This window comes from Marmota flaviventris, chromosome 8, assembly GCF_047511675.1.
Source record: "Marmota flaviventris isolate mMarFla1 chromosome 8, mMarFla1.hap1, whole genome shotgun sequence".
NCBI classification, from domain to species: Eukaryota; Metazoa; Chordata; class Mammalia; order Rodentia; family Sciuridae; genus Marmota; species Marmota flaviventris.
In genome coordinates this window covers 54489501-54510739 of record NC_092505.1, presented here as the reverse complement: position 1 = coordinate 54510739, position 21239 = coordinate 54489501, and the positions used below count along the sequence as shown (strand labels likewise).

At 40.0% G+C, this 21239-nt stretch overlaps 1 protein-coding gene across 2 annotated transcripts in view; it reads right to left on the bottom strand.

Moving 5' to 3' along the window:
• Heg1 (heart development protein with EGF like domains 1) overlaps positions 1-21239 on the bottom strand; it is a 75468-nt gene that overhangs the window by 21127 nt on the left and 33102 nt on the right. The window contains exons 6-13 of one of the 2 annotated variants that reach the window (XM_027935917.2): positions 20065-20319; positions 18028-19377; positions 15745-15861; positions 15003-15122; positions 11338-11441; positions 8466-8524; positions 8052-8212; positions 4219-4353 (exon numbers count right to left, since the gene is read on the bottom strand). In XM_027935917.2, coding sequence (XP_027791718.2) covers positions 4219-4353; positions 8052-8212; positions 8466-8524; positions 11338-11441; positions 15003-15122; positions 15745-15861; positions 18028-19377; positions 20065-20319 — 2301 coding nt within the window. The remainder of the gene's footprint in view (positions 1-4218; positions 4354-8051; positions 8213-8465; positions 8525-11337; positions 11442-15002; positions 15123-15744; positions 15862-18027; positions 19378-20064; positions 20320-21239) is intronic. The other variant, XM_071615262.1, reaches the window with a different exon arrangement.

Here is a 21239-nt window from a genome sequence, read left to right as displayed (position 1 = left end):
TTATAAACTATCTTTGAACATATTACTGGAGTTTCATGGAACATATTATGGAAAACAGTGTTCTAAATTAATCTGTAACTTAAGATTGCAGATCACTAAAAAGCTGTGAACCTGGATTACACTGTTTGAGCCCCACAGAATCACTTTTCCTGAGATACTTACTCTCATATTGAGGGACATATACATATGCACGCATGTGTGCATGTGCACACACACACACATACATACATATTTAAATAAGAAACCGCTATAGGAAAGTCATATAGCATTTACTACAGGATGATGTAGACCATGTTGCCACAATACCACTCAGTAACCTCTTGCTATGGATGTCCAGAGAAATTTCTCTCTGGCCCTACTGCCTAGAAAGATGGATATTTTCCCAGTTGCTCTCTGAATGACTGAGTTTTATTTTATGGATCCTAATTATTTTCTAAGTCATGTTCCTATTTTTACTTTAGTATCCAGGAAGCTCAGAACTTAAATGAGAGGCTTATTTTAGCAAACTTACAGGGCCTTATGGTTTGTTTTTCTGCATATTCACTTTCCTTCCAGCCTCAACAAAGTATTTAATTTTCCCTTCAACCTAATTTATCTTTTTTAAGTATTTTAGAATTTTGTTTCATCATATGATTTTCCATTAAGTGCTTCAATTCCTTTATGCAACAAGGTAGAGTATAATCATCTTACAATCCGTTAAACCTTTGAGTTTTCTGCTGCCTTTACTAGAATGGGGCCTTCTCTTCGGAACAAGCAAGTACTCTTATCTCTTATATCCCAGACTAACACAGAAAGCATCGTGCCCTGATGATCCTCTTCTCAATGCATCAATCTGCATCATGTTACATCAGAGATGTGAAAGTGAGGGAACCACCCAGGTGTGACCTATGGCTCACACTACAGGGCAGCTACACAAGGACTGCTCACTTCTTCTACCTCAGCAGTCTGTTGTATTCTGAACACCACTTCCTGGAAACGTTTTTACATCACATCTACCTACCCAATCCTTGTCTGCTGGGTGGGAACTTTCTACTCTTTGGCTGTCATCCAGTCATGTATAAGGTCCATCTGTTGTCCTGACTGAGAGTTAATGGGTTAGGCTATCTTCATTTAGCTTCAGAAGTAGCCTATTTCCCTGAAGTAATGACATTTCTCCATTTCAAAAGGAGTCATTCAGTCATTCATCAAAGAGTGAGTGCTAGCTATGCTACTGTGTGCTTGGTATGCTAGGGTCTTAGGGGAAACCTTGTCAGTAAGGCACTCCCATGTTCCTTAGGACTCAGTTTCTCATTGCACACACCCCAGATGGACTCACCACAGAGCACTAAGATGAAAAGAATGTGATTAGAACTTGCATATGTGCTCAACTGGGCTTTTCCTATTGCTATGGCAAACAAGCAAATTCAAGCATTATGGACTTAAATAAATGGTGGGGTCTTAATAACTCTTTTGTTCCCTTGTTAGAACCTAAGTCAGGATGTTCCACTCTTTTCCTACCATGTTTGCTACCCTATTGTCCATGTGCTTACTCAACAGACATTTGTTGAACCCTCCCACATACTAGGCCCTATTCTAGAATATGGTTCTGGTTTTCAAGGAACTTGTAATCTGGTCAGATGCAAATGGTTCCTTAGAATTTCCCATGCATGATGAAAGGAAGCTAAGAAACCTATAGGAGGGATATCTATTTTTTTTATATACCTTTATTTTATTTATTTATTTTTATGTGGTGCTGAGGATCGAGCCCAGAGCCTCTCGCATGTGCTAGGCAAGCGCTCTACTGCTGAGCCCCAGCCCTAGCCCCGGGACATCTATTTTTAATTTTATATTTATTTTTAATTTAATATGTAGCTTTGAAAGACTAGTAAAGATGTTTTATGTGAGACATTACGAAGTGTGCATGGTGCTTGGGATGTGGCTCAAGTGGTTGTGCGCTCACCTGGCATGCGTGAGGCACTGGGTTTGATCCTTAGCACCACATAAAAATATTGTGTCCACCTAAAACTAAAAAATAAACATAAAAAAAGAAGTGTGCATGTGTACATGTGCATACAACAGAGAACAATACAACTTACTAATATACAGCCCGCATTTCAGTGATTAGAAAAAACATACACATACCCCTACCCTCCACTTACATAGACGACTGACCAGATCTGAGGCATCGGAAAGAGTTATCATTTAAAATATGCCTGTGCTCCAGCACTGATGGCCAGAAGATGTCACTGCTAATCTATCAGAACCTAGCTGACAGGAAGTTCTAATCCAAGAAGTTCTAGATCCATTCACCAGAGGCCTCATGGCCACAGGTACTGCTGAGAAGAGGCTTCACACGGCCTTAGCAAGAGTCTAAAAGTTATTCAAGATTTCCTTATGTTGCTTCTCAGGTCATCACTTGGTAAACATAAGGTTGTTGGTGCCTGTATCATTACATTTGGTAAATCTCTAACAGCTCTGCTATTGCTAATGCTAGCCTGTGACACAATTATAAAATTGCTGACTTGGCAGCAAAGAAAAATGGCTCAGGACAGCCAAAAGCAAGGGTGGCAGGCAAGATTGTTCTTGAAGCACCACTCACAGGGGCTATCTCCCCTACATGCCAAAGCTGCTGCCCACCTTGTATCCCTTCCTGCCATCTGCATACCCCAGCACACATGGACTTTAAACTGGGCTTAACTCCCAATTTTTAAAAGGGGCAAGGCACATTCGCATTAAGCCAGATAAGAGGGAATTACAAAGCATTATCTCTTTGTAGCTAAGCAGCAGTCTGGCACAACACTGAGAAAGGTTGTGTCCCAGTCATGCATCAAGACTGCTGTGTAATTCAGAGATGTGGCCTTCCTCTTCAAAATCTACCACAGGTCCTACCTGGAGAACTGATGATGTATACTTCGGAACTCTATCAAAACACAACAAGGGCAGAGAGTCTGGAGCTCAGGAGGAGAGTACAGCCCCGAAATATATTTTTATATTCTTCTGATGGAACAAGCCCTCTAACAGGAAGTCCTGACAGAAATAAGGGGCATTTCACCTTGCCCCAGTATGTGATTTTTACTCAGATCCCAATATATCTGTCACCATCAAGGTGCTGACTGAACAGGAAATCTATGCCATCCACATTCTAATGGAAGGCAATATTTAGAACTACATGAAAAACTAGCTTTTATACTGGCAATTTTTCTAATGATCACAAATTAATAACAGTCTTTTATGTAAGGGTATACAGTGCTCTGGACATGAATTTATTTTATTTTAAAGTAATATTCTTAGATTATAGTCATTGAGCAGTTTTTATTCTAAACTGAATAAATTTAATCCTCACCTAAAAGGTTAGTAGAATTAGACTTTTGCTCTCAAACACTTCATAAAACCTTTAAAACTATAACTCATTAATTCAACAACAAGGGGCTGGGGTTGTGGCTCAGCAGTAGAGTGCTCACCTAGTACATGCAAGGCCCTGGGTTTGATCCTCAGCACCACATAAAAATAAATAAAATAAAGGTATTGTGTCTAATTACAACTAAAAAATATTTTTAAAAAATTCAACAACAACTTGGGCAAAATACAAGAGGGAATCCTGATAGCTAAAAAATACCTCTATATACACTGCCTTCTTTAATTCCTAGAATATCTAAAGAAGTACCATTACACACATTTCATGGGAGAGGAAACTGAGGTTCAGAGAAATGAAGTGACTTATCCAAGATGAAACTCGAACAGTGAGGCCAAGTAGGGTGCTGACTCAGGTCTTTTGGGCCTTAGTTGAGTACACTGTCTACTGAGCCACAAATGTCCCTAAAAGACACAGACCTGACTCCATGCTTGTATTTCCACTTTAAGAGATTAGCAGGCAACCAATAAAAATTAGAACAATAATTTTTCTAACTACCTCTAAGTGGGGGAAAAAAAATTGTAAAGGCATTGCTATCACAGGCATTCCATTCTTTTTTCTTTTCTTTTGAATCAATTGACTAGACCAACGTGCACCAGTGGGAAATAATGCTATTATTCCAAGGAGATAAAGTATTCAATCCAGCTATGAGCAAAATAACAAAAAACAGTCACCCCCAGTTAAGAGGAGTCACATCCAGAGCAGAGGGAAAGGGAAGGAGGGAGAAAGGGAGGGGGAGGGGGAGAGGGGAAGAGAGAGAGCGCTCCTGTACTGGGCAGAGAAAAGCATCTTCTTGTCCCCAGAAACACCAGCAAACCTGTTGCTACCTCGGCAGGAGTGATCCATCTTGTTGAACTGAAAATAGCCTGACTTGCACTGGCATAGTGCAACACCATCCAGATCAGTACAGATGGAGGTCTCTTTGTCACATTCTGGACTCTTCCGTTTGCACAAGCTGCCCGCTAGAATGAGAAAAACAAGACAGTGAAACAAAACAAAACTTCAAACTGTAAGATACATGAACTTGCTATTCACAGAATCTGAGAATTTCCCAAAGAGTCTCTATAGAGTAACATTCCTCTAGATGTTCACTCTGCAATGCCTTCTGCAGTTCCTTCCCTGTATCAGTCCCAGACCTATTTACTAAATGGTCACAAGTGTTCCCCACTGAGAACACCCACACAGAGAAACCAAACTGGAAAGAAATAGGGTGCTGCCCCTCTTCTGTCACCTATTGCAAATGTGATTCCACTGTGGTGTCCTTCACACTAAAGGACAGAGTGGGACAGTGGGAGGATTAGAATAAACCCAGAAATGTGACCACGCTCTTAGGTAGCTTAGAGACTTGGACCAAAAACAACTAGTGCTGGTCAGACCTGCCTTAAGTGTATCTCAATTCTGTTTATCTGTATGACCTAGAAGGCCCCAGCACATTCCTCATGATAGAGTAGCTTGCTGCCCTGAAAGTAAATTAACCAACAGAGACCTACAAAGACAGGCACAAACAAAACTCAGCTTGCCCAGGGCTAGAGCACAATTATGTTTATCTGGCTGTTCCCTTTACTACAGCAATGGTTTCTTGGGCCTGCCTTATTCACTTCTGGGGTCTTTGGATCCTTGTGCAGAGAATGCTAGGTACATATATGCCAAAGGTGCTGTCATTCCATTAGTCTCTTTGCTGAAAGAAGCAGGGGCAGGCAGGGAAGGAGCCCATCTTTCAGGCTGCTTCCACATTTATTCTAAGGCCGTATTCATTTCATGGATGACAAAGAATCATTTCATTACTATCAAAAGGCATTCACTATTGATTGGTCCATGGTCCTCTATGAGGCTGTATATAGCAGACACAATAAGGGTGCATTTTACCATCTAAGATAAGCCCAGCAAAAAAGGCATGTGTAAATGGGAGTACAGAAGCAGTATGACAAAAATATGAAACCAATTGGATAGTGAATGTACAGGGCCAGGTAAGATAGATATGTGTTTTTGCTGTTGTTGGGAGGCAAGAACAAGGTCAAATGGGAAGAGAGCTGCAATGGGAAGGACAATGTGTATATATGCTGTGAGGAGTGTCTGCCAATTTTCCAGGTATGTTCTCCCCTCCTCTACCTTAAAGAAGATCCCAACTTATTCAGAAACCAGATACCAGTTGTTAATTATAGCAAAACTGCCCCTTGGCCAGGCAGGTTCTAGATATGGGAGTTGACACTAGGGCTCAACAACCCACACAGGACATCCAGCATCTACCCATTTTGTAAGTCTTAGGGCACAGCCTAGATACAGTGAGGTAAGTTTCAGACACAACTTTAGTTCTCATTGCTGAGTTTCCTGCCTTTATCAGTGGAAGTTGGCATGCTAAATCAGAACTCTGTTTGTAATGTGATGGAATTTCCTTTGTTTATTGTAAAATTTTTGCATTTAATGGAAAAAATTTTAAATGGAAAATCTCATCAGGCAAAGAGTGCAAAGCTGGTACCAATGAGGTACTAAACTTCAACAATCCACTATCTGAATTCTTTGGATACTTTGCCAATCCAATAGCCTTAATAAAAAGAAATATCTCCAGGTTAGACAGTTTTGTCCAGGCTGTAGTAGCCTTGTCTAGTAGCCAGCATGAATTGCCTGGCCTGATCAGATATTTTCTGGGAGCCAATGTCATGTTTTCCTTCCATCCTGCCCACTGATCCAGTGCTGAAGCCATCATTCCCTGCACAGAAGCAGATTCATATGAAAGAGGGAAAGCAGTCTGCCTCTGCAATGGAGACTGCTTTCCTAAAAATTCTCAAAGATTCTATTATAAATCCATCCAACAGAACCACAAATAGTCTCATTTTCACTGAAAGCCTGGTGATGTGATTTTTCTTCATTCACAATTCCCATGGTCTTTCCTGGGTATAACATCCGCTAAAACAGACAATGGACACTTAAAGTAAATCTACGACTGAGACATTCCATGGGGGATTTCCAAGGTCTCTAAATCTCTGGAGATCATGAGAACTGCATTTCTCTGAAAGGCAGGGAAGTAGACATTTTGTGAATCAAAGGGTGAAAACCCTCTTTTCCAATGGGAATGTCCAGAATACACAGTGCTGCCCACATGCTGGAAACATCCAGATGTCAGAATCGCACAGCTCCTGGTAGTCAAGTTCACCTCTTCTGCACTTTCCTGTTAGCAAGTGACCAAGTTGGGTTTGTTGGCAAAATCTGGAGAAGTCCTTGGAGGAAAAAACAGGGAAGTGATCCCACTTCCAGACAATATGCATAACTGTCTTTGTTCTCAAGTAGTGGGAAAGGAGAAATACAGAATGAATGCCTCAGCAAAGAAGCAAGGACGACAGGCACCCTCCCATAAGCCATATCCAAGCAGTCTACAGAATGGGGGTCAGAGAGAAGGTGGGGCTGCTGTGAACTCTTAGAAATTCAAATATCTGGCCACCTGATTTGCAAGACACAAATGCATTTACTGGTGAAAAAATAGTAACATGGTACAATGCTGACCACACATATAAGTTTCTCCAAAAATATTTAGTGAAATGAAAGGGACCTACCTCATTGGGAAGGAAAAATTGGTACCCTTGAATCTTTAGCATGAAAAACAAAAAAGTAAAACCAAAGTCCCAAATTTCCAGCACTATATAATGGGGCATAAACTTTTCAACTAACTCCGTAGTTGGTAGTCCCTTTGACTCCAAAAAGTTTAGTCCTTTCCCCTACTCCAAATTAATAACTAACTAGCCCTTAAATAGGCCAACCTCCAGTGCTTATCCCAGAACAAAAGGATAACTATTCAGCTCCCAACCTCCACAATACAGAGGCCTACATGGGAAAGCAGTTACAAAACCCTGACCCATTGGGAGTGTCCCAGATTGACCAGCAGATAGAGTGCCAAAATTTGATACCTTCAATTTATGTCCAACATCTGGATACCAGATGGAGAGATTTTGACTAGATTCTACATCCTTTGCCAGACTAAGCTGTGTGGTAAAATGAGCTAACCAGAGTCCACTTTGATCACTTATGATGTGCCAAGTGGGACTAGTCCCCTTGGCGAAGAAGCACTTTTTATTCCACACAGATTTCCCAACCCAGAGGTAAAACTCCCCCTTCAAGACCCAAATTTGCCTTCTGAACTTGTCTCTAAACTCTTTCTTCATTTGCCTTACCCTATATGCACTGCAGAAGCTTCTCGTAAAACAGACAAAGCAAGAACAAGAAAAGGAAAACTCTCATCATTATTGGTACCATGGGGAGCATTTGGCCCTACATCCTACCAGTCTTGTTATATGTTTATAATTTATTAAAAAAAACAACCCACACACCCATAGGTAATAATGCACATCTTTTTTTACTTTATAGTTATCATTATGAAGGTTTTGGGGTCACTGACAAGCACATATACTTCATGTGTGAGTTTCTGTCTCCTCAGGGAACAAAGAGTTTTTCTTTGTAACATCAGTTTCTATGTTCCTTCTCCTCACACCCTAATATTGTACAGAAGAAACAGTAGGGGCCACATGCCAAAGACCAGGTGCCCTCAAAGCTGTGTGCCCACAGGCTGTGTGTGAGTGTGCGCCTATTCGGGATTTGAACCCAGAATACCTTCAGGTCTGTGCCTGACTACATGGGCAGAGTCCTCTTAGAGGACCTCTACTTCTCTTACCTCTAAAGATCCGCCTCTGAGATCCCAAGAGCTGGCAAACCTCAGCAGAGGACCTGCAGGAGTTGACACATTTCTGGATCCCGTCGGCCAAGTCAAACAGCGTCACATTGGAAGTCAGGGAAAAGGTGGTTTGCAGTGAGACCACCACTGCACTGGATTCCCTGTGGGCACAGTTTTTGAGTCTTTAATTGACCCAAAATGACCTAAAATTATATGTGGGCCCCAGGGCTTTTGGAAAGTAGGTATCATAGCCATTTTCCAGTGAGGGAACAGGAGAACATAAAGTCCCATTTGTCTTGGGTCACCTAGGGGCTTGGTCAAAATAGAGTCCAGTTTTGTTGCCATCACCCGTCTTATAATAGCCTCCCTTTTTTCACAGACTGGATCATAAGCAAATATAATTCAGTTTCTTACCTAGATGCATGAACTGTGGATCGGATATAACCAGGTAACGTTGAAAAACACACATTTAACTGCAAAGAAGAACAGTTTGTCATTAACTGTGATTTAGACAAAAGCTTTGGACCAAGAGCCAATTTCCTATTTTCAGGATAAAATAGGCATTTTCCAGCCATCAAGTGATCAGCAGGCAGCTTTACACAGAAATGGTGTCCTTTATTTGTTCCCCTCTTAAATGCTTTTCTGTTGTTCCCCAAGTACAAAGGGAGAGAGGCAAATAGTAAATCAGTGGGGAAATCTTGGCAGGAAATGATGTTCAGAACAGCACCCTTGGATGCAAAACATCTTCAAAGGAGCAGATTTCTTCTAACACCCAAGGTTTCAAAAAACTTAGAGGCAACTGTTTATTTGGACTCTGCATAGTGAACAGGCTCCTTTCAGCTTCCCCAGGTCTGATGGGTCCTATATCAGACCCCTCCTAATATACAATGAGTTGACCTAACTCAAAGATAGGTCTTCTTTTAAAAGGCTCTCCATGGGAAATTACATTATGTGGGTCAAGAGCTCTTTTGCTGAGAGCAAATTAAGAGCCACTCTCCCTGTGTTTGCCTAGTGCCCTCAGAGCATAGAAAATCTCTCTACATCATAAAGTATCAGTATCGTGTATACTTCCTTGCTGCCCTCTGTATTAGGGGCTATAGATTCCTTTTATGGAGCAGAGGGTCTCAATATCTTGCTCTATGTGTAGCCATCAGTCTTCAAGCCAGTGTCTCAGAGCCATCTCACTGGTTAGATGATGGACTCAAGGGGCTGGGGTTGTGGCTCAGTGGTAGAGCACTTGCCTAGCATGCGTGAGGCACTGGGTTCAATCCCCAACACCACATAAAAATAAACAAATAAAATAAAGGTATTGTGTCCATCTACAAGTAAAAAAAATATTTTTAAAAAAGAAGATGGAGTCAAGTTTGGAGTATTATCAAATGACTTTTGCCTTTGCTTGACATTTCTTTATATAGTCTTATAGCAATGATTTGTTATTTCTGTTTTATTATTAAGTTTTCTCCCAGGTATTATTTGACAGAATGGCACCTTAGCAAAGACCAAACAAGTGGCTTCCCCAGCTGCTGTTTAATTCTTCACTGTTTCTTGGGGGCAGGTGTGTCACATCACTAATAAATTAAACTACAATGCTGGGCAGATAAGTCATTGAGTTCTGTGTAATGTAAAGAACCACACTCCTACACAGGGTTCTAAACCCCTGTACTACCTTAGAAGGAAATATCTACCTATAGCACAATCAGGAGGCAGCAGTGATGGAGTGACAAGGTATAGGGTTAGCAGACATAAAATCAGGCTGTGTAGCAAAGAGGCCATGCCTTTGCAAGATAATTTCTAAGCCCTTGGACTGTTCTGTCTACTATAAATGTCTCTGGAGAGTGATACTGGCTAAATAGTATCGTTATATTGTGTGCAAGTACGAATATGTGACAACAAATCCCACTATTATGGACAACTATAATGTACCAACTTAAAAAGGAAGAAAAAATATAAAAATGTTTTTGTTTACCGGGGGGTCCTTGGCCATATCAAGGAGTCTAACACTATGATATATGATGAGGGCTTCAGGTGACATGGTATTAGCTAAGCCTCTAGAGGTGCCAGAGACTGAGGTCAGCCCAAATAAAGGCTGCAGATAACTAGGCTCAGGTGAGCTTCCTGATTGACAATATACTGCCCATGACTCCATAGGGACAGGACAACTAGAAATAGCATCTGGAGCCCTCGTGGACTCTGCCCCATGACTGTTTTTAACGTGCAACCTTTCACTGCAATCTTTACCACAACAGTGAGGATAATAGCTTCTAGTAAATTACTGAAATTAAGGTGGTCTTAGGGATTCCTGAACTTGCAATTGCTCTCAGTAGTGAGATTAGCTCATGAACTGTTCCCCAAATTTATACCTATTCTGTGTGAACTCAGGCAATGTCATTAACTTCCAGAGCCTCCCAGTTTTCTATCTTCAAAGGTTTTGACAATACCTCTAAAAAGAATAAAGTATCTGGCATATTTTATCTACTCCTGTTATGGAGTAGATGCTCAATAGATAAGATATGGAATTGGAATCTGCATTTTATACAAATAAAATCCATAGTCCTATAGATACATAATTCTTAGCTAATATACTGTCTCTCACCCATGGAGAACAAGTACAAATGAAACTAGATATCAATTAATTTCTAACCTATTATAATGGCAAATTTCAATTTTCTGAACATCAGATCTTTGACTTGTGTAGGAGTTGAAAACTAAACATATTGTGAGTTTCATTTTCATCTCTTCTTTCTTCTTCATTTTTTCCTTATAAAAAGCAGGCAAAGAGGAAAAGAAGCAGAATCAAAGATCCCTAAATATCTATACAGTGAATTTTCAAGCCTTAGATAACCAGGATTAATAGGTCTTTGGCATTCCCTTGAGTAGAAAAAGTGTCATTATCCAAAAACTCTCAAACATAGGAGGGAAAGTCATACCATATGTAAATAGCAGATAAGGCACAAGGATTTTCTGGGTTTTGGCTCTTCACCAACAGCCCTTTGGTGCTGTCACTTCTGTCTATGACTAAGTTTGCACATGGAAAAAAAACACTATGGCAGATAAGGACTGCACATGAAGATGCATTTTTAAAAACACTTCTACCAGGCATCACTAGTTCTCAACACCTGTCTTCTGTTTCTAAGACGCTTTCTGCTTTACCATGAAGTTTCCCTTCCCAATATAAAAGAAGAGGCCCGGGAGAAATACAGGTGACCCCAGGCAGTCCCCAATTCTCAATGAAATATGTTGGAGAAAACAAAGGATTTGCAATGAATAGTCCTTTCAAGAAACTTACTGTTTTGGTGATCTCATTTTCAACTTCATGTAGGTCTGAATGTTTTTCCATGGTAGTATTAAGAAATGTTTTCTTTAATTTAAACTCTGTCACGAAGGTTCTAACTGCAAATAAAAATGTTACCTATTAGACCACATAACAGATCAATCTATGCAAGGCTTTGTGTTTGTAAATCTCTAGGGTAACCACCTTTACACCACCCTCACCCCAGGACAATCTGTGTGCATTTCTTTCTCTGTGAGGATGGAAACTACTCTTGCCTCTAGTTCCTCTCTAGCAAAGCGAACATCTACTGGGCTGAACTGAGGCTTAGACCAAGTAAACCTTTAAGTGGGTGACTGTAAGGAGCCTTTTACACATGTACAAGTGCTGCTGAGAGAAGGAGCCTTCTTAATATTCCTCTGATGGCTTCCCACATAATATATGCTCAATAAAGCTGTGACCAAGAAAAATAAGCTGGTCTAAACAACATAATCATAGAAGGGAGGGAGAGAGTATGGTACTAGACCCTAAAATTGCTCTTCAAGCCTCATAAGATGAGATCAAGGAAAGTTCTTGTTCTCCAAGCTCTTTAACCAATTTAACTTCAATTGACTTCAAGGGGGTACTTTGGTTTCTTCTCATTAAAGCCACTCTCATCCAACCCCCATTCTTCTTGTTCAGAGGAAATGTCTGTTTTATCATTGATAAAAGAGGTTTCCAGAAGTCAGGTAACTTCCAAAGAAAGATCATCCAGCTCCAAAGGGCCAAAATTAGCATTATATTCATGTGTGTCCATCTTCAAAGTTCTTCTTTCCCCACTATATCCTCTGCACCCTCAGGCATCTGATATTCTAAGGACAACCAAGGAGCTATAGAGCAGGGGGCCAAATATTTGTAGTAGGCATGTATTCCAGGAGGCTTGCTGGACTCCAAGATTATATAACAAAAACTATGTTAAAGACACTGTTGGGTTCAGAAATGAAAAAAGTAGCCCCATTTTCAAGGCCCATTTCACTCATAACATAACATTAGTTAACACCAATTTGTGCTGATTGGGCCTGAGGGGAATGAGACTTACAAATGGGCAGACAACCAAAAATGAGTACAAGCTGCTTTATATCTGGTTCTTATCTTCCATTACATTAAATTCTTATCTTTCCCTCTGGAAAGGAAAAAATAATAATAATAACCCAAAACAGAGAAGCCCATGAAGCTGCTCTTTCATGGAAAACTTGCATGGTGAATTAAGAGAAAAACCCACAAATGAGCCAGGGAAAACATTTAACATCTTATACTTAACTGTCTAAAGCCCATAATCCTTATTTAACATCTTTTTGCTTGTTCTACAGTTCAGTGAAGCCAGCTGCTTAGGACTCTTTCTGAGCAGCAGGGAGCTCTTTGAAAACATTCTTGGCCAAATGAAAGCATTTCACCATGCTCTAATTTGCATGTTTCTCTGATGTTTATGAACAATGAAGCTAAATGACTTGAAAAAAGGGAAAGATGATTGTTAACACAATAGAACTGTTCTCCTGATCTGTGCTACCTGTGGGACTCTGTATACAAGCTTCCAGAACAATCTTTCTACTCCTTCATCTTTACCTCTCACCTCTCACCCAGACTCTCTGTTCAGAAATACATATAGCTAAATGTTAGGTACTAGAAGTTTTCTGAATTATGACAGTCAATGTGGCCCCTGCTTTCAGTGTGAATAAGAAGATGAATCAAATCCTATTTCTTTCCAGGGATTTTTCTAAAAGACATTTACACGTCATACCTATAGTTTTATCATTTAACTTTAAGACAAATTTTTCTTCAAATTTAAATTTAACTTGTTCAGAGGAAATATCTGTTTTATCATTGATAAAAGAGGTTTCCAGAAGTCAGGTAACTTCCAAAGAAAGATCATCCAGCTCCTAAGGGCCAAAATTAGCATCATATTCATGTGTGTCCATCTTCAAAGTTCTTCTTTCCCCACTATATCCTCTGCACCCTCAGGATATATATTATCTAATTATTGTTTTGGAAAGATCCATAAGTATTGCTTTGTAATCAGAGTACTCTGTTTTCATAGCTTTCAATCTGATCTAACAGTTTGAAGACTAATGTTAAATAATATTTCCCATCAGGACAATTCTTTTAAAGCTTGCACAAAAAAATATTCTTTTATTTGACCTTCACAATACCCTCAGTGGGAAGCAGAGCAGATTATAATCTGATTTTACAGGGTCATGTGCTATAGGTGGTGGCCCTATAACTACCAGGAATTTGATTTCTGGACAAGTGTACTTCTCACAATGCTTTAAACTAAAATCATTTTCATCTTCTTTGTTCTTAAAATGAAAACTCTTGGCTAATTTCTTATATGGTATGGCAAAATGGAACAAGTTACCCAAATGCAAATAAATTATTAGAATAACAACTAATGTCTATATTTCTAGATTCTTCTTTGTTTTTAAAAATATTTTTTATTGTTGATGGACCTTTATTTTATTTATTTGTATGTGGTGCTGAGAATCAAACCCAGTGCCTCACACATGCTAGGTAAGTGCTCCAGCCCTAGATTCTTCTTCTTAAAACAATGCTTAACTGTTATATTTCAAACATCTTTCAAAATTCTACTTTTGTTCTAATAGAATACCAACTTTCTTTAAAAGTTCCTTCTGGGGCTGGGGATGTGGCTCGAGCGGTAGCATGCTCCCCTGGCATGCGTGTGGCCCGGGTTCGATCCTCAGCACCACATACAAACAAAGATGTTGTGTCCGCCGAAAACTAAAAAATAAATATTAAAATTCTCTCTGTCTCTCTCTCTCTCTCTCCTCTCTCTCTTAAAAAAAAAAAAGTTCCTTCTGCCTATAGGTAATAGAAATCCTTGAAGATAATATTTTCAAAAGAAACAGATATTTACTCTCTCAAAAACATTTACTGAGCACTTTTTGTGTTTTAAGCATCACACTTCACAATTTAAGATGATTCAAAAATGAGTCATTTTACCTGTCAGTTTCCTTATCCAGCTTAGAAACTCTAGTGTTCATTCTTCAGCAAGTTAGGTATTAAACTCAGCATCCTAATAAGGGTTATACCTTGCATGCAAGACAGTTCTTACAATCAATACATTGTTGTGTAATAGAAAGTACTGTGGGCTGGAAACCAGGTATCTCATCAACTGATTTCATAAGCTTGGCCACTTAGAACCTTGTCAGGGCCTTTGTTTTCATTTGGTTTGTTTTTCTGCTTTTTAACATGTAAAATGGAGATTGTATTAATATCAACCAGCTTCATGAATCTATCAAACTAGGGATCAAAATATGATAAATAGTGTGATACAGTTACAGTAGCAGCTTTGTCAAAACATATCTATCTGTAGATAAGACATGAAGATCATTTTTTAAAATAAAAAACATGTGAATGTGGTAGGACAATCAGGATTTTATTTTTTTCTCCCTCTAAAATGTTTTTGTTTTTTTAACTGATGTAATCAGAATACTTCTAAAAGTTTTTTTCCCTAACTGCAGGGTAGAATGGTAAAGCAAATAACAATAGGCAATGTCTTCCATTTCATTTTACATTCCTTAAGTTTATATCATGGAGAAATATTAATTTTGATTAGGAAGAAAAACAGTAAATGATGTTTTATAAAATATATTGTGAGACAGAATAAATTCTAAGATAAACTCTCTTACCCAAATTACATATTCCTTTTTCCAACTGGTACCCAACTGGGCATTTGCAGGTAAAAGATCCCTGAGTATTATTACACGTGGCCAGAGGTGGGCAGGGGTTTGACAGGCATTCATTCACATCTGCAAAGGAGGGGGGTGGAAAGACCATATTGAGTCTGTGGCAGACAGCAAAATCATACCCCAGTACAGTAAATACTTACTAAGGACCATTGCACTTATTAGATACAATGGGGCCCCAAAGATGAGTAGGAAACATCCCTGTTCTCAAGAGGCTGACCACCTATTGAAGGCAGAGGCAGTCAATAAACAACTAATTATAAATACAAGATATGATCTGAAGTACAGAGAAAGTAACAAATTTTGATGGAGGAAAGAATTAAGACTATTTCAAATAACATCCAGATTAAGACTGGAAGAACTTTTAAAAAACAAATTTGGGTAGGATAATTTTATATTGAGGCAGCAGTACTGTGAATGCCAGAGGCAGGAAAATGCAGGTGTCTTTAGGGAGCAATAGGTGGTCTAGTGTGGCAGGAACGTGAGGAGAACCAAACCAGGAAGTTTGTCAGCACTACACTATGGTATTTCATGTTACTCTGCAGATAACACACAAACATGCTAACTCTCAAGTAAGCAGGGTATTAATTAAAAGATCTTATTCTTCTACATTTTGGATGAAAAAGGCATTTATTGAATAACCAAATGTGATACTGCAGATACTGGATATTATTTTTTCTCTTACCCACACTGCAGTTATCCCCTTGCCAGGAAGGTGAACACACACATCGATAGCCATTGCTGGTGAGGTCCACAATGCATTTGCCATCATGAAGACAAGGGTTCACGGCACAGCTGTTGACTAAAAACCCATCCAAGAATAACACAGTTAATCACAATGGCAATGCAAAGACAACCCTAGGTAAATATTTAATTCTCTCAGCTAATATTTGATCCTTGCTTATTTCTATTTACTTGCCCTGAAAAGACATACTACTAAAATAGAATGAGGTCCCAAGAGGTGTAGAAGATTGGCAGTGGGACTGGGTACTAGTAATAGTTTGTGTCCATACATAAGACAATTGGATTCCTGAATTCAAGAACTGATGCAAATCAAATGTTGCTTATTCAGTCCCTCAGTTCAGGACTGATGATTGTATTACTTTTGTGATACTTAGAAAATTCTACTTGAATCAATGCCAATTTAAAACACACATTAAGAGGGGGGAAAGAATCTCTGATCAATTCATCCTCCCTGATGCAAGACTTACTCTGTGTGTATGGGTGCCTTGCCTTTTCTCCTGGACATAGCAACCTTTATCCCAATATCTCCAAATATAACTGGAACTCCACATATTGTATATCATTCAGAAAATGATCAGAGTTGAGCATTACAATGACCTCTCTCTTTAAATAAAGCAAAAAATGGGCCTCAGCTGAATTCATGGGGGCCCTTATGACACACAGACTTATATCCCCCAAAGGCAATGACCACAACTCTGTTTTGCTCTATATAACTGGAAGTGTCACAATCCAGTTATGTAACATCTGCTTCATAAAGGTTTTGACATAAACCTAGAAAAGTTGAAACCTACAACGTAAATGTGTCATCTGCAAGGAGGAAATTAGTGGGAGAATGCAAAAAAGAGGGCAGTAGTCAAGAGTTCGCCAAAAGAAAATGAACAGGCTAAACCTAAAGATGATATTCTTAATCTTACTCTTCATTGTAAATCATCTATTCAAGTAGTGTACCTGTATAACCAATACCCATGAACACAATGGTACAGAAAAAATTTCTTAACAGCCAGTGAGAATGTCCCTAAGACTTGTCTACAATAATTACAATGGCCATAATTTACTTTAAGGAGCCTTGTGAATTATGGTACATTTAGTATTGAAATACACATTTGGCCTTTGGAAATAAAGACAATATGTTTTAAAGCAAGGCCAAAAGAACCATCTCTCATCTTCCAGAGGTACCCAAATTACACAGGGAACACCATAAGGCTGGTAGTGAGGGTGGTTTATGACCTCTACCCTAGGGTTGATTGTGGCTGATAGCAGGAGACACCCCTGTCTGATATAGGCTGACCACCTATATCACTATATCATTCCTATATCACTGAGTTCCATGCTCCAGTTAATACAAAGCATTTCCTTTCTTTTCTTTTTCCTTAAAGAATTAGTCTCCATCTTGTGCCTTCCTCCACAGCAATTTTCTCTTTGTGGATCTACACATACAAAAACTACAATTCAGAACATGATATCCAACAATACGTATCTATACTACTTCCTTCTACTTTCCCTTAAGTGACAAAGAATCATTTGGATGACTTTATTTTTTTCTGTACCATCAACTTCAACATGATTTAAAGATAACCATACATACAATGTAAAAAATCCCTGATGATGCAGTCACTGTGGGAAAAAGTTCATTATCTTTTTTATTTATATGTCCCTCTACTGCTGTTCATCAACTAGCAAAATAATCTTAGAGAGACAAAGTAGCATGAGTTTTTCTGGACCAAGAGAAGCCCTCTGACCCTTAGATGCCTCCTGGTGATTGGAGAGCCAGATGACTGACTCAGAAGCTTTGGGCTCTGATCTGAGTGCATGCACTGACTCACTCCCTGTTTCACACAGGCTACCTAAAGCTTCTTCAGTTTCTCTACCGTCCAAATCTACACCTTGCCTGGTTCTAATACAAGAAGTTAAGGGCATGCTTGAAAAACTATTGCAATTAATTACAGGGCATTAAAAGCTTCAACTGCACTATACTGATGTCACATACAACCAATATGTCCTCTTCTCTTCAGGAAGTATCACCTAACTTGGGGAAAATAAGAAAATGAGAGTCCACCATGACCTTATTTTATGCTTTGTTTTCAACAGGAAGTATTGGTCACAAAACTGAGATTATTTCAAATACTAGCCATTTCTACACATTCACTTAAATCCTGAGCCTCATGCAGTTTACAGTGTTGCACAGGGTCTAGCAGTTGATATGTGTTTGAAAGATGCATTGTACCTGATGTTGGAGGTGACAATGCCATTGGGGACTGTGTGCTACTCTGAGTAGCAAAGGTGGTAGGTTTAGGAGTTAACACTTCAGCTGTAGAAACATCTGTGGTTTGGGAAGGAGGAGAAGTTCTGAGGAAATGTGAAGCTGAGCTGTACTCTTCTGTGATACCAAGCCTTGTGGTCAATTCTTTTGTTGATGTTGGTACACTGGTCAGAGAGATTAAGTGGGTGGTAGCATCGATATGCACATGGTTCTTTTCTGTGGTAATGGCACCTTCTGTTGAGATTTGTGGCACCAGAATTTCAGGACTGGTTGGGAAGAGCTGTTTTCCAGCTGTAGTGTGTCCAGATATGGGGTCAGTAATCAGAACTTCTGTACTTGACAAGGTGCTGGGAATGGTCACAGAAGAGTGAGAGGTCTTCAGAGTGGTAGCTGTCAAAGTTGGAGACATTTGGGTTAAGCTAGTGCTCATGGCTGGAAGGGCTGGCTTAGTGAAGGACTCAGTTAAGGCTGGGGGCAAAGGGTCCCCTGAAGGAGCACTCACTGTTACAACTTTGGTGTATACTGTGGGCAGAGACATCAGGCTTGGTGACTTTGCTTCTGTAATGATTTTCTTTTGTTGTGGGATGGTCTGATTCTTGGGATCTGCTGTGTTACTACTATGGAGAATTATCATGGATGATGCCATTGTTGATGTCTGAACTGAAGTCTTAGGCATCTCTCTTGCCCTGGGCAGGACTGGGGTGGATGAATGTGGTAAGTCTCTTTGTGAGACAGAAAGTGGGGCAGGAGAAGAAGCTGTCAAGGACACTGGTAAAGGTGATGGTGAGGAAGACAAAGGTGTAGATGTCTCAGAGGTAGACTTCAGCTGATGAGTAGAGGACTTGGTTGATGGTAAACTTGATGAGAATAACTGGTGGGATTGTGACACTGAGGGTAGAGGCAAATGGGGGCCCAGAGCAGAAGATGAGTCACCAACAGACCCAGTCCTGGCATCCACAAAAACTGAAGTTTTTGGTATATTAATGGTAGAGGTGTAGGATGGAAGGCTGGATGTATGCAGAGCCAGTGACTCAGTGGATGGCTGGACATATTCCCCATCATAGGATGAGATGTTTCTTCTTTCAGAGTGAGGATGAGAAGAGGAAGAATAGTCTGAATATGGAGAGTCTGAGATCTTAATATAAGAGGTTGAGCTCTCACTGATGTCGGAGGATGAACCATTATCTGTAATGGACAGTAATGCCCGTTCTCCTTTGGTGAAAGTAGATGAAACATAGGTGTGGTCTGTGTGGTCACTAGAAGTCCTTTGTTCAGTATCTGTGCCACTCACTTGACCATAGCTAAGTCCAGTAACTGCAAAGGGAAAAGCCAAAGTTAGGTCAAGTTAACAAACAAGCAATCTCTGAAACATGCACCAAAATCCAGATTTTTCAGTATCCTTGAACTCAAGTGAGTAAAATACTTTCCTTGGAGAGGGGGTTTTCATTGGTGAACACACTGGACGGCAACATGAGAAGGCTATAACAGTCACTGTCTGCGGGGTAGATTTACCTCCCATGAAGGCCATGGTGGCAGCAATGAACATGGTAATACAAGAGAAATGGCAGGGGCCTAAAAATAGGGAATAGTTCCAAATTCCTTCCACATGCCTTTTCTTTGATAAAAGCAAATTGGTATGTGAAAAGCTCTCAAGATTCCAAATAGAATCATTGTTATGCTTAAATGGAAAAAAGAAAACCCTCCCAACTTTCCATTCTGTATAATGAGATATTTCTTTCCCAGGAGACTGATCTTAGCCACAAAGTGACTGGTCTTTTATTTTAAGCCTCCCAGCAGACGTCACCCCATATGCCTCATCAAGTGTGTGAGGGGATGAGGGGTGTCTTCCTGAGGTGGGAGAACCCAAAAAGTTCTATTTACATAAAGAGCTTGTAGGATATTCTCTGGGTTGCCAGCCAACTTAATCATCCTAGAACTGAGTAAAGTGCCAGATGGGCTGAGGGGCTGTGGAGAGAATCGTTGCTGGGGAAGACACACCACCTCCGAGTGTAGGCTCAGAGGCCGGCGACCTTGAGAGCAGGCCCGCCTGCTCTGTCACATTCCCGCGTTGAGTGGCGCCCTCTGAACTTCCCACTTCCGCAGAGGTGGCGCCGGCAGGGGCGAAGCTGAGTGACCGCAGAGTGCGCTCCCCACTTCCCGTGAGAGCAGCCCAAGTGTGCCCGCTGCGGGAGTGAGCCCCGGAAGTGCTCCCCTCTGCAGCGGAACTGTAGGCCCGCGCCACGCTGTGTTCCCGGGCTGAAAGTAAAAAGGTAACACACAGAAGAGGAGACAATGCCTGTCAATCATACATCTGATAAGGAACTAGTATCCAGAATATGCAAAGACTTCTTACACTCTAGAGTAAGACAAGCCAGTTTCAAAATGATCAGAATATCTGAATAGACATTTTCAAGGAAGATAAAACAACTGGCCAACAAGCATGTGAAAAGATGTTTGACATCGTCAGTCGGCTGGGAAATGCAGAAGAAAACTATAATGAAATACCCTTCAAACTGACAACATGGATATAATCAAAAAAGATGGATAATAACAAGTGTTGGTGAAGATATGGAGACACTGGGACTCTTGACATTGCTGGAAGGAATATAAAATGGTGTACTACTTTGGAAAATAGCTTGGCAATCCCTCAGAAGCTTAAAAATGGCGCTGCTATAAAAATGTGGCAGTTCCAAAAGGGTACATGTCCACATAAAGCTTGTACTTGGAATGTTGACAACAGCATTCTTCATAAAAGCTAAAAGGTAGGGGCTGGAGCTATAGCTCAGTGGCAGAGCGCTTGCCTAGCATGTGTAAGGCACTGGGTTCCATCCTCCCCACCACATAAAAGTAAACAAAGGCATGCTGTACATCTACAACTACAAAAAAAATTAAAAAAAAAAAAAGGCTAAAAGGTGGGAATGATATACCAATTGATGAAAAGATAAAATACAGTGTATCCCTATAGTATAGAATATTGTCATAAAAAGAAATGAAACACTAATATATGCCGGAATATGGATGAATCTTGAAAACATTGCATTACATTAAGTGAAAAACAAAAGATTATATATTATATGATTCCATTTACAGGAAATGTCTAAAACAGGCAAATCCACAGAGACAGAAAGAAAATTAAGTGGTTGCCAGGAACTGGAAGAAGGGTAAAATGGGAAGTG